The sequence below is a fragment of the Pteronotus mesoamericanus genome, unplaced genomic scaffold (genome assembly GCF_021234165.1).
Source record: "Pteronotus mesoamericanus isolate MK-2021 breed Mesoamerican mustached bat unplaced genomic scaffold, CSHL_Meso_final contig_221, whole genome shotgun sequence".
Taxonomy (NCBI): domain Eukaryota; kingdom Metazoa; phylum Chordata; class Mammalia; order Chiroptera; family Mormoopidae; genus Pteronotus; species Pteronotus mesoamericanus.
The window spans coordinates 20,055,055-20,071,646 of record NW_026555092.1 but is presented as its reverse complement, the minus strand read 5'-3'; the positions used below and the strand labels follow the sequence as shown (position 1 = coordinate 20,071,646).

Genomic DNA, 16,592 nt, shown 5'->3' with positions numbered 1-16,592 from the left:
CGAACTGGCAACCTTTTGGTTCACAGGCCAGCACTCAATCCACTGAGCCACAACAGTGAGGTATATTGAGAAATTATTAATTTTAGATGCAATAATGGCAATAAAATTCCTTATCTTTTAGAGATGCATACTAAAACATTTTTAGGTGAACTGGAATCCTATCTAGTTTTGCTTCAAAATAACCTCAGTTAAGGGTAGAGTAGTTGAGGGAATAAATAACACAAGATAGGCCATGAGTTGATAATTATTAAAGCTGAGTGATGGGGACATGGAAATTCCATTATAGTCTATTTTTATATATGCTTGAAATTTCGTAAAATATAAAACAAAAATAACTGCAAATGATTAAGTCATTAAAAACAGGGGCTGGCAGAAGTAACACCTGCATGAGTGTGGTTGGTAGGATAATAATATGGGTGTAATAATTTATAGTTTTAATTTGAACATTTCACCTACAATGTAATATGGTGTATTTGAATATGATATTGTTATGTTACAGAATTATATGCTTATGATTTTGTAATAAAAAAGGGGTGTTATTTGTGCCGGACCCTATATATAAAAACTACAAGTTCACAACAATAACTTAAAGAGAAAGCAAAACAAAATAAAAGCAACACCAAGTTGCTAGGACACAAACCTGTTACTTTGAAAGAGATAAATAAGGAAACGGATTTAAGCATTTGTCTTGACATTCTGGTATGAACTTTATTTCAGAGTAACCAAATAGTCCTAAAGGATATGAAAAAATTTTTCTGTACAGAAGAAAAAAATAATAGCATTAGAAAATCATTATTTTGTAATCCCTGATGAAATAACCAATTCATAAAATGGTCATTAATGGATGGTAAAACAATTTGGTGAAAAGTTGACAAGGAAACTTATGATGCAGGATCAGGCTCTCACTATCTGAAAATGGGAGGAGCCTGGGACCTGAAATGCACAGTGGAAAAGAGCTGTCCAACCACAACACCTGTGCTCCTGTGTAAGTAAGAAATAAATCTTTATTGTGTTAAATCACTGAAATATGGGGCAGTTCATGACAGAAGTTAGCTTATTATAAAAGTATACCATTTATATATATTAAAACACATAAACACATAATTATATATATATATTTAAAGATACATAGATGTACAAAGACATACTGAACACATTAGAGTGTATGCCTAGGTCAGGAAGTGGAATGAGGATCAGGGATGACAAGCAAACAAAACAAGAAAGAGACTTAGTATCAACTGATGATGAGAGTTTAACTATTAAGGAATAAACACTAATTTAACAGAGAAAATTGTCCTGGCCAGATAGTTCATTTGGTTAGAGCATTGTCCTGATACACTAAGTTGCGGGTTTGATCCCCAGTTAGAGCACATACAAGAATCACCCAATGAATGCATAATTAAGTGGAACAACAAATTAGTGTTTCTCTCTCTCTAAAAATCACTAAATAGAAGTTTAAAAAGTTAACCAATGATTGCATACATAAGTAGAACAACAAATTGTTGTCTCCCTTCCTGCCTCTAAGACCAATAAATAATAATTTTAAAAAAGGAGAAAATCTACCCTTTCCAGAGAGAGCACAGGCTAGTTTGCTGGTAATTTTCTCCTACCTTGAGGAGTACATAATGGTTCTGGAGAGGAGGCAATCATGTCCACTAGGAGAGTCTCAAGCCTGAAAAGTTCCCTAAATCAAGAATTTCTCTCAAGTCTGACCTTCATTCTTTCCTCTTCCTGGTAGTGATAACGCAGGAGGCACTTGCCATTTCCCAGACATGGGGCTTGGACCTGGCCACCTCCTCCTTAGCACCAAGCTGAGGGAGGCTGCACAAAGCAGAGATGCTCATTCTGGGCCTGGGTGCATCTTCCTGCCCACCCTCCATCTCTGCCTGTGGTTGGATTATGGCCTCTCCTCCAAAGATGCTCATGCCCTAATTCCTATCTTATCTTATACAGTAAAAGCGACTTTGAAGATATGGTTAAATTAAGGATCTTGAGATGGGAAGATGATCCTGGATTATCTCAGTGGAGCTAATGTAATTACAAGGATATGTAATCACAATGTAATCCTCATAAGAGGCAACAGGAGAATTAGAGAAAGAAGATGTAAGAATGGAAGCAAAGTTCAGAGGAGGGAAGATGCTGCTGGTATGATGATGGAGGCAGGGGCTGTGAACCAAGGAATGCAAGCAGCCTCTAGAACCTCGGAAAGGTAAAGAAATGGATTGTCCTCTACAGGCTCCAGAAGGAATGCAAGCTTGTCAACACCTTGACTTTAGCCCAATGAAACAGATTTCATACCTGTGACCTCCAGAACTGTAATAAAATACATTTGTGTTGTTTTAAGCAATTAAGTTTATGGTGAGTCATTACAGCAACAATAGAAAACTAGTATGTTGGCCTTGCTGCTAGGCAGCACTAATCTGTTCTTCTAGGAAAGTAAGGTCTGTGAGAGTGAGAAGTGGAGAATCAGACAAGACTTCCTGGAAGTCCCTGCAGTCAGACTGAACTAGGTTCATATTACCATTCATTTATTACCTATCTGGCCCTTATCAAATGTCTAAACAACGATACATTGTTAATAAGGCATTGTTTATAGGGTTGCTAAGAATCAAATAATGTTTTTAAATTACCTACTATTACCTAATTACCTACTTAAAAAAAATAAGTTACATCTCCTTGTGGGTTTACACATTCATCCCTCCAGTAACAGGTGTCACTGAACACCCAGTATGGGTCTTGCACCAAGCACACAGTGAGCGTGTGTCCACTATAAACCTCAAGCATTTCTCACCTATGCTGCCAATGCTAAACCTCATTGACCCCATCCTAAGTGCACGCCCTTACACTTGCCCAGTCACATGGTTTAATGTCTCCCTGATGTACCCATCCCAGCCAGCAACACTCCTTATCCTATCAGGTGCTGTTTCTGCAGCTGCCAAGAGCAGTCTCATCTCTGCCTTTACCCTGAGCACTGACTGACTAAAGCCCTAAGCCCGCCTGGAGGACAGTATGCTCCATCTGATCATACTTTCAACACTGTTTTCTTCTTCTCTTTTATCTCTCTGTACCTCTCCCCCTTTTCCTCCCTTCTCTTTCTATGAGCAACCAAACAGGTCCTCCTTGTAGCCTAGGAAGGCCTAAATTAACAGAAGAGTTAAACCTCAAGCAGCCAGTCCAGAAGCAGGTAGGAAGAACCAAGGACGTGTGTTTACTGGGTTCCTAAACTACTCTGACAGTGAAATAGGGTCTCAGGTATTAAGCAGGATGACCTACCTGGAGTGCACAGGCACCCCCCACCCATCTCTCCTGCTCCTCAACCCTCAGATGCCTATCCAATTGAGCTATAATCCCCTGAGCTGCGGAGCTCCCCAACTCCTCAGGATCCACCTGGATTTCCTAATCTCAAACCTCTCTCCCGAAGCCCTCACTTCTAATCTCCAGATTTGAAATGCTGAGTTCTGCCCCCATGACCTCTAGGCTGACTCACCCTCCCTACCCAGAAAAATGGTCCAAGATTGATTTTCCTTGTATCTGCAGTCCAGATTAGTATCCAATCCAGGTCCAAGTTTCTCTCTCCTCAGAGCCTATAACTCCTCTCTAAACATTGAACTACCTTTTTACAGTAGGGTAAGAACCTAAATATTAAAACAGAGGAAAATTTCTTTCAGTCCCTTTGAGTTTGGATAGTATTGACTGAGCGAGGTGGGGGAACAATCTGGCCAAGTGATGGAACTGTGGGCAGGCAGGCAGGCAGATCTGGGTTCTCTAACCTGGGCCATGGATTTAACATGGATGACACTGAGCAAATCTCTGACCTCTCTAGGCCTGTCTCTCCAGCTTGCCTGTGCAATGAGAGGCTGGTTTTCTGTAATGCTGCATTTGAATTTGGAAGTTCCACCCAGCTACCCATGGCAATGATGCATAATGGCCACAAGAGGGCAGGCAACTTCTTCAGCTCAGATGTTTGTTGACTAAACAAACACATAAGCTTCCAGGGAACTAACCAAGAGCATGCTACAAAATGGCAACAGAGTAGGAATTTAAAAAGGGTATTTGAATTTCCAGCCTGGGGACTTGGTGGGGAGAGGGACGGTCAGGAGGCCCAAAACCAGGAGGGGAGGTAAGGAGAGGGCTGTTGGGCAGCAGAGGAGAGGCAAGAATATATTTTAGTGATTTCAATCACATTAAGGGGATGGGAGAGAGGATCTTTAGGGGACAGCCATGGACTGAATGTATTGTGCCCAAATGACTGAGGTCGGGGGGTGCAGAACAAGACTTGAGGAGTTTAGGGGATGTGGAGATGATCCACTTGGCTTCCTTCCCTTCCCCAGCATAGAATGAAAGTAGAGAAACTGCAGCAGTTATTCTAGGATTACGGATCCACTCCTACAACTCAGGAGGGCACAGCAAATAGACAAAGATCACCTGATATCCTTTTTGCCTTCCAAAAATCTAGTTTCAGGACCCAGGAAAGATAAGGACCAACATGTAGGCAGTTACCTGAGGTTCAAAGGGTTAACCTCCAAGAATTCATATTTTGACATCAACCACAACCCTATCTCCTTGTCCTTCCCCTGAGCCTCAGGCTGGCAGCTTTCCTGAATTCCTTCTTTGGTGTGATTCATTAGGACCCTGGGACCTAGGCCCAGAGCCATTTCTCTGCACCCTCCTCAGGTCTAGGAGTCTAGGGCTTGCTCTAAGAAAGGAAGGAAAGTGGCCTTTCCCTGGATCTCTCTCTCCTCCCAGGATGTGGGCCCTAGGACTAAAGAGCCTCTGTCTTTCCCTGCCACACCCGCCTCCATTGTAACTGAAACAAGGGGATTCCTTGTGTCCCAGTCTCTGGGCAGGTCCTTGTGACCAAATGGTGGAAAGTCTGGGGCAGGATGGGGGAGGGGAAAAAAAATCACAGGATTAGAGAAGACAGACACATCCTCACTTTGGAGATTTTGGTACACCTCCAGAGCTCTGAGACCTCAGGCTTGTCCTCCCTCTGGCTCCCATCCTCAAAGGGGAGAAGAGGCGAGGGAACTCATCTGCATATAAAAGGCCCGAGGTGGAAATGGAAACTGAGAAGGTGTGGAGACACAAAGGCTGAATCTCCTTGCAGTAGGATTTGGGGCCAGAATACAAGAATGGGGGCAACCCAAGGACAGGGTAAAATGGGACTGTGACAGGGCAGGCCAAACAGACTTCTGAGAGCAGCAGATGGAGGCCTTGCCAATTTCCCTCACTAAAAGCACAGATACAGGAGTGCTGGCACCAGACAGAGATGTGGTCACAGGGGAAGCAAGGTCCCCTGGGTTAAAAGGTGAACACCCTGTTTAAAAAGTATGAACCTTTCCGAAAAGAAATGCAAACATCTAACGGTGAAAAACTTTCCTGCCAGGAGGGGTGGTACGCTCCCCCTCACAAGAAGTAATGGTATGGAGAATAAATGGCATGGTCTCACTTAGCAGCAGGAGTTCACACACTGCTTTGTTGATCTATCACAACTACAGGACTGGTACAGTGGAAAGACTAATCCTGGCAGGAAATGACACCACTCACCAAACAGGAAACAGTGGTTCTACCAACACCAGAGGTTTCTGGGAAGGCCGATCCACGGAGGGTTGGTCCTGAGTGTCCATGTCCCTCAGCCATCCTCCATCTCGGCCAAGAGGGGGGCCAAGGCTCCTAGATATTGGATGAGGTAATTATATCCCCATCTCTTCATCAGTGATCTCCTAAGGGTCCTAAATCCCTCAAATCCTTACCTAGTTACAGGGCAAAGGGGAAGACAGAACATCACACCAGGAGCCACAAGTCAAGCCTCTGGAGTCAGTCTATCTGTGGAAATAGCTCTGTGGACCCAATAATTGAGGGATAAAGGCATAGCTTCCCCAGAGACCAGAGGGATGGTAGGCCAGGTTTCCATGATAACTGATTTCAGTGCAGCCTCTTTCTAGTCCCAGACTGAGGGAGAATAAATTTCAAGGGAGACCAGGGCCTAGTGAAGAAAGAGCCACAGCAGCACAAGAATGGACAAGTTGTTACAGGAAGGTCACATCATCCTGACACTGCCCCCAGTACCAGTGGACCTCAAAGCCCAGCTTGGCACTCTCATCCTCTGGGGACTCAGGAGGTTCACTCTGGAGCCCCTCCCCTGGGTGCTTCCATACAGTCCTCAAGCTCCCTAGCTTGGTGGCTGTCAGGTCCACCTCAGTCCTAGTCCTCTCCCCACCGGGTATAACCTTTGCCCAGTCCATCTCAGGACGGGGAGCACTGAGGGAGCCCTGTTCATCCAGCTCGCTGGGGGCCACGGTGTCCAGGAAGCTGCCAATGGAGACGCTGTCCAGCCGGTCAGTGGAACTGATGTCTGGCAGGCTGTCCCAGCTGCCTCGCCTTGAGTGGCCTGGACTCCCACCTGTCAGGCTATATTGGCTGCTGGTGAGGCTGCTGCAGTGGCTGGTCAACGTCCCCCGCTCTTCCAACAGCCAGCGCACCGCCTCAATGCCCTCGTTCAAAGTCACCAGCTGCTGTAGAATCTTCACGTCAATGGCTCGCAGGTAAGCCTGGGGGAATGGGAGAAGGAATCAGTCCCAGGTTTGGGGCCATGGACTTCCCAAATGTTTCCAGAGGCATCTACCTTATAGTCCAACCATTTCACTTTCAAAAAGCACAGAAATAGAAGGGTCTAGAGTGTGGGCTTTAGAAGCAGATAGATCACTGTTTTAAAATCTCACCTCTGCCACTTATTATATCACTATGGCCAACTTTCTTAGCTTTTTTGAGCCTTGGTTTCCTTGTTTGTAAAATAGGGCTAACTCACTCACCTCACAGGATGGCTGAAAGAATTTTGAGATGCTATTATGTACTCAGCACAGTGCCTGGCATACAGTAGGTTCTCAGTAAATGTTAAATTCAGGGTCAAGCAGAAGTAACGCCTGCTTGAGTGTGGTTGGTAGAGTAATAATATGGGTCTAATAATTTACAGTTTTAATTTGAACATTTTAACTTAAGTGTCATATGGTGTGCTTGAGTGTGATATTGTTATATTACAGCATTACGTGCTTATGATTTTGTAATAAATAGGGGGCATTATTTGTGCTGGACCCTATATTAAAATCTGATCCTACTGAGCACTGAACTTCATAGATAGGATGTTACTATTAACTATTGAACCAGTCCAGATTCACCAGGAAGGCTTAGAAACAAAGAATAGTTTGATAAGGAGACCAGGTGTTACACGGGAAGTAGTCTGGACCAAAAGAAGGCAAAAGCTGGGGGATAAAAAGGGGGCCAACCTGGTCCCCCAGTCCCTTCAGGGTGTTGGTAGCAGTTGTTAAGGGAGGCAAGAGTTGGCTAGGGCTTCGTAGGGTCAGAATCCTGACTGGGGATTCAGGGCTTCCCTTCACCACACACCAGTCTCCCTGTTAGTGTACTGGGAGTTAAGTCTGACTTACTGGGTAATCTCTAAGGTCCCTTCCAACCCAGATGCACTGAATTATCTTCCCCAAGCACAGGTCTGAACCTGTTTCTCCCCTGCTCAAGAGCCTTTATGGGCTTTGCCCTGCTCTTAGAAAATAAAATCTGTTGGCATTCAAAGGCTGTCATAATATGGGTCTTTCCAGCTCTCTAGCACCTCTAGCATACCTCCCTGGGAACCCCAGGTCCTGCCATACCTGATTTAAATTTCCTTTTAGGTAGTGCTTTTTTTTTTTCATTTTTATTTTTGAAAAACATTTTTTTAATTTATTTTTAGAGAGAGGGGGAGAGAGGAAGAGAAACATCAATGTGTGGTTGCCTCTGGAGTGCCCCCTACTGGGGATCTTGTCCGCAATCCAGGCATGTGCCATGACTGGGAATCAAACTTGCAACCTTTTAGTTCGCAGGCTGGCACTCAATCCAATGAGCCACACCAGCCAGGGCTTATTTAGTGTAACTTATAATCAAAGGAATAAACAGATGTAGATTAAAGAAGCAAACAGTTCTGCAAGATTTATTATGAAAAATAATAGTTCTCTGTTGTTGTCCTAAATCCCCCCTCCCAGAGACAACTATTAATTTTTATCTATTTTGGTCCTTACCTTCTAATTTCCAAATAGCATGCTACTTAGTGATTTTTAAGACTTAGCTGTTTTCTATTGACTTTCCACACTATAGAAGGTTAAGGATTTAACTCTTTCATCCTATTCCCCATTCCTCTGCCATAAAGGCATGCTTCCCATCTCTCCAATATGCAATAGATGCAATATATGTAATAAATTAATTATTCAGTTTTTACCTTATTAGACTTTAGAAATGCTATTCACAGCTAAGCCATGTGGTTTACTATAGTTACTTTTCATTTCTTACAACTTTATGTCTTCATGTGAAGTTTATTCACATTTATTCACACATTTATTGAAGCCTATATGTTTTAAAATGCTGTTATTCTCTCTTCACACTGTTGACAACTTAGCTGCATATAGAATTCTAGGTTGAAAATAATTTTTCCTCAAGATTTAAGGCACTGTTCCATTTTCCTCTAATTTTCAGTGTTACACTTAAAAAATCTGATGCTACTCTTATTCCTGATCCTTTGTATGTGACCATCTTCTCACTCTTTACGGAAGTTGTTAGGATCTTCTCTTTGTTCCCAGTGTTCTAAATTATCGCAGTAATTTGACATGGTATGGGTATATTTTTACCCATTAAATTGGCCACTTGTTGGGCACTTTTATCTGGAAACTCATGTCCTTCACTTGTAGGAGATTTCCTTTTATTATGCCTTTAATAATTATTTCTCCTTCAATATCTTTCTGTTCTTTCTGGAAATCCTATTATTTAAATAGAGGGCAACCTGGGCTGATTTTTTTTTCTTTTTCTTCTTCCATCTCTATATTTGTCCGAGTTTCTGAACTATTTTGAATATTTCTATTGAGTTTTTTGGGGTTTTTGTTTGTTTTGTTTTTGTTTTTTGGCTATCATGTTTTTATTTCCCAGTGTTATTTCTAGTTTTCTGAATGTTTTCCTTCTTACACCTTTCTGTTTTTGTTCATGGTACAATATTATCTTTTATCTCTTTAAGGATATAACTAATGATTTTTATAAGCTCTCATTTCCCTATATTATCTCCATTATATTCAAGTTGTGTTTTTCTCTTTGTTTAGGTCTACATGGTTAGAGGGTCTCATCAGAGGGTCTTACGATTATCTAAAAGTACGATTACTTACTGTTCACACTTCAGAGTGCTCTTTAAAAAGCTGATTGGAAACTTTGAGTGCATGTGTGAGGCTTGACAACTCTGAATCTCATTAATGATTATATGGCTGGGCTATATGATTGGGTAAGGCCTGAAGTCAGTATTTTCTGTCTTTTTATTTTTTTCTCTTGGGTTCATCATAGTCACCGTATGATACCGATCTAGAGAGTATAATGTAAGCAAAGCTGTCAATGTTCTGGAAGCCAAGTAGGGAAAAAAGCTGGGAGGAGTATTTTATAACATTTAGTACATTTTCATGTAACCCCTTTTGTCTTCAACTTTGCTTGGTGTTTCCCAATTTGGAGACCTTCCATTCTTTTTTTTTTTTTTTCAATAGATTTCATTTATTTATTTTTAGAGAGAAGGGAAGGGAGGGATAAAGAGAGGGAGAGAAACATTGATGTGTGAGAGAAACATGCCCCCAAAAGGGAACCTGGCCCACTGCTCAGGCATGTGCCCTAACCAGGAATTAAACTGGTGACTTTTTGGCTTGTTGGATGATACTCAACCCACAAAGCCACACCAGTCAGGGCCAGTTTTATTATTTTTAAAATATATAAACCAGGGCGCTTGTGCCCTGGTTGGTGTGGCTCAGTGGATTGAGCACCTGCCTGCGAGCCACAGAGTCGCTGATTCAATTCCCAGTATATGGCACATGCCTGGGTTGCAGGCTGGGTCCCCAGTGAGGGGCACAGGTGATGCAACCACATATTGATGTTTCTCTCCCTCTCTTTCTCCCGCCCTTCCCTTCTCTAAAAAAATATAAATAAGTAAAATATTTAAAAAGTATGTCACTTGATAAATGTTTATTAAATTATTCAGGGAATAATTTCTTTATTCACATCCACAATGATAAACCACAATAAGACCAAATATTTATACACTGAGAAAAATATAGGCACTGGTATTAAACATACCTGGGTTCAAATTCCAGTTTTGCCATTAAGAAGCCATATAAAAGTGGATTCCCCCCCCCTTCAAATCTTTATTTCTTCATTATAAAATTAGGATACTATCAAATTTAAAGGTTTATTTTAAGAAATGGAAGGAACATTAAGTGTATAGCATACTGCCTATTAAGTATTCATTAATCAATGAATGATAACTATTTGGCTTTACATATTACTATAGTTAACTTATTTACTATGTCATAGCACAGACCAAATTTTGTACTTGAAATGATTTGTGTTTTTGGAAGACTATCACAACTTTAATTTAATTAAATAAATGATTATTGGGTACCTGGGTTTTCTAGTAATTACAAAGATAATGGAGCCCTATCTGGTGTGGCTCAGTGTGGCTCAGTGAATTGAGCACTGGTCTGCAGACTGAAAGGTTGCTGGTTCAATTCCCAGTCAGTACACATGCCTGGGTTGTGGGCCAGGTCCCCAGTTGGGGATGTGTGAGAGGCAGCCAAATGATGTTCGTCTCACACATTGATGTTTTCTCCCTCCTCTCCCCTCTCTCTAAAGATAAATACATAAAATATTTTAAATGTCTTTATTAAAAAGAAAGATAATAGAGAAACTGTCTTTGCTTAACAAAAGCTTGCCATTTCAGTAAGGAGATGTGGACATAACTGAAATAACAGACCATACAGACTATTAATAACATGATAAGACATTACCATCAATTATTTCATACTGAGGACAAATATATTCCCTCTGGGAAACCAACAGTCCTAGTCCATGACCAAACGAAATGTATTAAACAAAATTTCTCATGTTAAAAATGCTTCCCCAGCTATGTTTCCCCTTCCTCTTTCCCTCTCTCTTTTTCTCCTTTTCTTTCTTCCTTTCATCCTTCCTTCTTCCTTTCCCCTTTCTTCCTTCTTTCTGTTTTATTCTTTCCAAAATTTACATCTCCAGTGTTCTGCTAGGATAAAGGAGTGACTGGTACCTGGTTGCCCAGTTAGGGAAGGGAGCTTAGAGTAAGCTTCATAAAACAGATGCTCACCAAAACCCTTTTATTTTCAGCTGCTGCACCCCAGCTCCAGAAATACTTCCTGCATCTAACTGTTGAGACCTTTGAATGTGTTAGTAATGCAAAATGGGTTGCTTTTCAACTTCCAAAACTTTGCTCCTATCATCTTCTTTCCTGTTTTTGTTGTCATAATGGTTTCATGGCTTTTACAATAATCCTTTTACTGGCTATTTAGTAGAGTTTCAGGAAGGAATATAGGTAAATGCATGTGTTCAATGTGCCATCTTGCACTGGAATTCCCAATGACTTTATTCATTCTTCAAGGCACAACTCAAATGCCACCTCCTCTAGGAAGACTTCCCTGCCTTCCTCAATATGGGATTAATCCATTCAGTCAATATTTATTTGGGGGGAACAACATTTATTGAGTGTTGCTTACACACCTGGCATCGTGTTAGATAAAGGAAGAAAAGACACCATTTCCTGCCCTCAAAGAGTTCACAGTCTAGTGGGTAAGGTTAAGACCATGACAAAAACACTTGCAAAATTCAGCATAGCAAATGCTAGGGGCTGTGGGTACCTAGAGGGCCATAACCCAATCAGGGAAGTAAGGAGATGCTTCCTAGAATAAGGGACATAAGCTGAGACTTGAAAATTAATTCAAACTTAGATATAGCGGTGGAGAGAGGCATTCCAACAAGAAGAAACAGAATGTCTCTTCCGCCTTTTCAGAGCCCAAATCTGTCCCTCTATAATGAAGACTCTTCCGGAAAGCCCTCCCTGGGTTCCAATAGCACTTACTGTCCTCTACTAGAGTTACTAGTCTGTTTCTCTCCTTCTCTAACCCACACTATGTGCTCCCTGTGACCAGGTCCTGCCCAGCTCATTTCTGGTGCTAAGCCCAGGGTTGGGTAGGTCAGATACAGATCTGTGATTTCCTTGCCCTTACTATTCTTGGCCCTCTCTGCTGGTCCCTGGGTTCAGGGGTTTGGGTCTTACCATGTTGGTAGGAAATGAATTTGAGGGACCAGATTCTATAGTCCTGTGATAGTGGGATTCCCTGACTGTAACAGCATCACTCACAGAATAGAAGAAAGCAAGGCTTTCTTGCCAAAAAAAGAAACCCTCATTTCACACCACCTCTTTGCAAACAAAAAGGGGGGCAAACAGTTCAGGAGAGATGCAGCCTCAGAGGCCACTCCAACCCAGTTCTCTTCCCGGCGGGATAGAAGTTTCCCACTCCTCTCCTCAACACACACACATCAGACTGCCCAGCCCTGAGGTCACAGTAGGGCTCCCTCTTCACTCTATTCAAACCAGGCCCTGGGACAAAAACCCAGAGATCCCTGTCCTAAATCCCTGAGATTCACAGGGACAGAGATTCACAGACTACTGTTACTGGTCCCACAATCCCTCTCCCCCACCCTCTGAGAAGAGGCAGAAAAACTGAGGTCAAGAGAGACCCTGTTGAAGATCACAAAAGGATCTTGGACTTGAACCTATGCCCTGCTCCTTGCCTTCTGTGGAGTGGTTGTCATAGCAACAGTTACTTGGGTGGGAGTATTAAGTAGAGGAGGTTGCCCATGTTTCCCCTTCCCACATATCCCAGAGTCTGGCTGGTTCAACAACCTTCAAGTAGGGGAGAGAAGCAGGAGGGAAGAGTCCTAGAAGCAGGGATGTCCTTGGTCTCAAGGGCAAGACAGTCCCCTCTCTGTAGGAGAGCTGGGAGAAGGACAGTTGAAGGTCAGTACTTAGAGGGCTTAGACCAGTTCTGCCACAAGTAGCTCCAGGGGAACCCCCCAGTGCCCTGCCCCTTGTCCTCCCTGGGTGCAATCCAGTGGGCAGGGCAGAGTGTAAGAAGAGATTAATGACATCTTGGCCTGAGGAGGGAGAAGGGAATGGGGTTGGGATCTGTGGGGCACATAGGGGGCCTCTCGCTCTTCTGGCCCTTAGAAGGCTCCCTCACTCCTGCCCTTCATGGGCACCCTAAGGCCCCAGGTGAGGCTGAGTTAAGAGAGACCTAATCAGAAGTTAAATGTACCCCCTGAAAGTTTACAAATAGGTTTATCTCTACCAAAGGCAGAAAAGAGTTAGAACCAGAGAAAGTAGGCATGGCTCCTCCGCTACCTCCTGTGTGAGCTCAGGCAAGTCCCTCAACACCTACAAGCATGTTTCGTCTGTGAGATGGGGAAAATGACTGCTTTTCTCACTTGAATGACATGTGTTTTAAGTGTCTGGCACAAAACAGGTCTCAATGGCAGACGGAAAGTGTAGGCAGATCATCTAGGTTCAAAGCCTGGCTCTGCTTTTTTTACTTTTCATATGACCTGGGGCAGTTACTTAACCCCTTTGTGCCTCAGTTTCTTCATCTATAAAGTACCATTTACCTAATAGGGTTGCCGTGAGGATTAACAGACTATCTTGTTAAGTGCTCAGCATAATGCCAGGCACATACTCTTGGTGCAAGTTAGTTTCCAAAGGAGAGCACTCTAGGTGGGCTCTTTCTAGGCCTTGGGCTAAAGTTTGTGCAATAAGGCAAAGCCAGCCCCTCCCTTAGGTGGGCACTACTTCGGAAAATCTGGCTCACCTCCAACCTTCATGGCCAAGTGCACACATGGCATTCAAATCCTTCCCCCAGGGAGCGTTCCCTGATTGCTCTGCCCAAAAGGCTCTCCTCCCAGCCTCTCAGGCCCTCTGGAAGCCCCCATGAACTCCCCTGCCTCTCCCTCGCAGCTCAGTCTGGCACAGAGCTGGGCACACAGTGGGGGTCCAGGAAGACATTAACTCACATCCTCACTGTGGCTTCCTGGCTCTGGGCCAGACAGCAGCTGGCACTTCCTCAGTTCCCCAGAACTTGGCTGTAAAGTGATGGCAGGTGTGAATCACCTTCTTCACCGGAATCAGGGCCCTGGGGAGCCTGATGAGCCCCAACTGCCCTTTTGGCTCTCAGTCTAGACCAGCAGCAACAGAGAAGTGGGAGGGTGCCTGTCTCCTCTTCTCCCCAAAGCGTAGAGATGAGATCCAAATATCCAGTGCACCTTGGGGGCTGGTGGGAGGAGACTGAGTCAGAGGTGATGAAACCAACACTGAGTGCTGCTTCTCATGTCTGCTAAGGTTCTAGGAACCTTTCAAATATTTTTAGGGGGATTGGGAGAATGTTAGGGAAAGGGAGGATGTTTTTAGTGGCCCTAGTCCAGAGAGTTTTCACCCAAATCTCTTGTGTGCTAAATACTGTCATGAACACTGGGGTCTCAGAAGAAACCCTGGGTCCACTTTGCAGGAGAAAAAACGGGTTGCCCTATAATGGCAGCTGGGGGATAGGTGGGAAGGAGGGCAGAGGAAGATTTCGTCTCTGCTAGGTTCTCAGTGTTTCCCAGTCTTCACCCCTCCCCTCCCAATTATTTGGTAGGAAAAACTTCCAAGAGCCTGAGCCTCCCACCCCGAGCCTTCAGGACCCATCTACACCTGACTCACCCTTGGGGAGGCAATTAATGGACCCCAGGGTGTAAAGACTGACCTGGGAGAGATCCTGAGGAGTTAAGTGGGGAGTTTTAATTCCCTCGTCTTTAGTCCAACTCTGAGTCGTTCCTTCAGGCCCTACACAGAGGACTCGGGTCCACCACCCTCGCCACCCCGGCTCATGAAACCCACACTCACCAGCTCCATCTTCAGCGCCATGATCTTGTCCCCCAAGCCGTGGCCCGTGCTAGGCGCCCCCGGGAGCAGCAGGGCTCCAGGGATTCCCGGCTCCCGCTCCCCTCGAAGCCCGCGGAGCAGCCCTTCGGGGGTCTTCCTGCCCACCTTGCCCTCCACGTCTCGCAAGTCAGGCGTCTGGGACTCTGCAGTCCCCTCCATGCGTGTCTAAGCCTGAACAGAGCTGGGCGACCAAAAGCAGGGGATCTCGATCCCGGGGGTCCTCCTGTCTCCGCTGCTGGTGCGGGGCGGAACCGGTGGGTCCCCGCCCGCGCCGCACTGGGTAGGGAGGAGCGCGCCGTAACACTTAGAAGAGCCGCGCAGAGCATTGTTCGTGTGTCTATATATATTCGAGTACAGCGCACATAACCTCTGGTCCTGGAATGATTAGGGCTGGCGATTCTGGATTGTACCTAAAGGAACATTCAGAGATGTATCTCAGCGCCTTCTCCCCACCCCGGCACTCAATCCAGTGGCACACAGCAGGCGCCCAATAAATGTTTGCTGAGTGAAGGCTAAGCATAATCAGTCATGGATGTGGGAGTTTAAGGAACAGTGGTAACAGAGAGCTACAGAGGATTTTAGAAAACTTCCTGGAGTAGAGCTGAAATTAAAACTGGTTAGAATTGAGCTAGCCACTGACACACTCACACACACCCTCACTGTAGCCACTCCATTTAGACTGAGTGGAAAGTGAAGTTTGGCCAATGAGGAGCAAACGGTATTGAAGCTGAAGTGGTCCACATGGGCCAGATCATGCTTGATTTTGTAAACTGATGCTTCTTAAGCTTGACTGTTCACATGAATTACCTTTGAATCCTGTTAAAATGCAGATTATGATTCTCTAAATCTGGGATGGGGCCCAAGATTCTCCAGGAATCACACTTTGAGTAACAAGGTTATAGAAGATGGTTCTAAGATGCTTGCATTTTATTCTACAGGCAATGAGGAGCCATGAAAAACATGCTTTCACTTGATTTTGGTTTTTAATCCAAGTAATTCCAGCTCATGGTTACAGAAGGATAAAAGATAAGTTACCCTTTGCCCTATTTCCACCTCTAGTCCCACTGTCAGAGGCAATCACTTTTAGCTATTTTTTTTCTGGTATTTAAACTAATAACTCCACAATAGGTTTACACCACTATTTCTTCATTTTAAACATTGTCTACTGACTTCCTATTATGATAAATATGGATTTACCACACTTACACTCCGTACTTCCCTTTTCTATAGGTCCTATATATTTTTACTATTATTTTTACCTTTGTAATTTTATGTAACATATTTTCCCTTAGTATCTTTTTTTTTCCTGTTACTGATTCCAGAGAAAGGGGAAGGGAGGGAGAGAGGGAGAGAAACATAGATGTGAGAGAGAAACATCAATCGTTTCTCTTGCTTGTGCCCCAACTTGGAGACCGAGCCTGCAACCCAGGCATGTGCCCTGATGGGGAATCAAACCTGCAGCCTTTTGGTTTGCGGGACAACACCCAACCAACTGAGCCACACCAGCCAGGCGTCCTTAGTATCTCTTGATCCACTGATAACCTAACATTTTGGAGGATGTCAACCTACCATTTAGGAAACAGATGGAATGTGGAGAGTTTGAAAATAATCTAACTGGACTTCTGGCTTCCTCTGTCTCCTTTTAATCTGCAAACAGTAAATATTCTCTTAAATTGGATTATATTGCTTCCCTGCCTAAAATTGTTTCATGGCTATACATTTACTTCAAATAAGCATCAACGTCACCTGG

The 16,592-nt window shown here is 43.9% G+C and overlaps 1 protein-coding gene across 1 annotated transcript; it reads right to left on the bottom strand.

The window, feature by feature from the left end:
• Positions 1–682: 682 nt before the first annotated feature.
• LURAP1 (leucine rich adaptor protein 1) lies at positions 683–15,043 on the bottom strand. The gene is made up of 2 exons (XM_054572166.1): positions 14,804–15,043; positions 683–6,551 (listed from the first exon to the last, which is right to left on the bottom strand). The coding sequence occupies exons 1-2, from the start codon at positions 14,999–15,001 to the stop codon at positions 6,030–6,032; spliced, it is 720 nt and encodes a 239-aa protein (XP_054428141.1). The 5' UTR covers positions 15,002–15,043; the 3' UTR covers positions 683–6,029.
• Between the last annotated feature and the right edge of the window lie 1,549 nt (positions 15,044–16,592).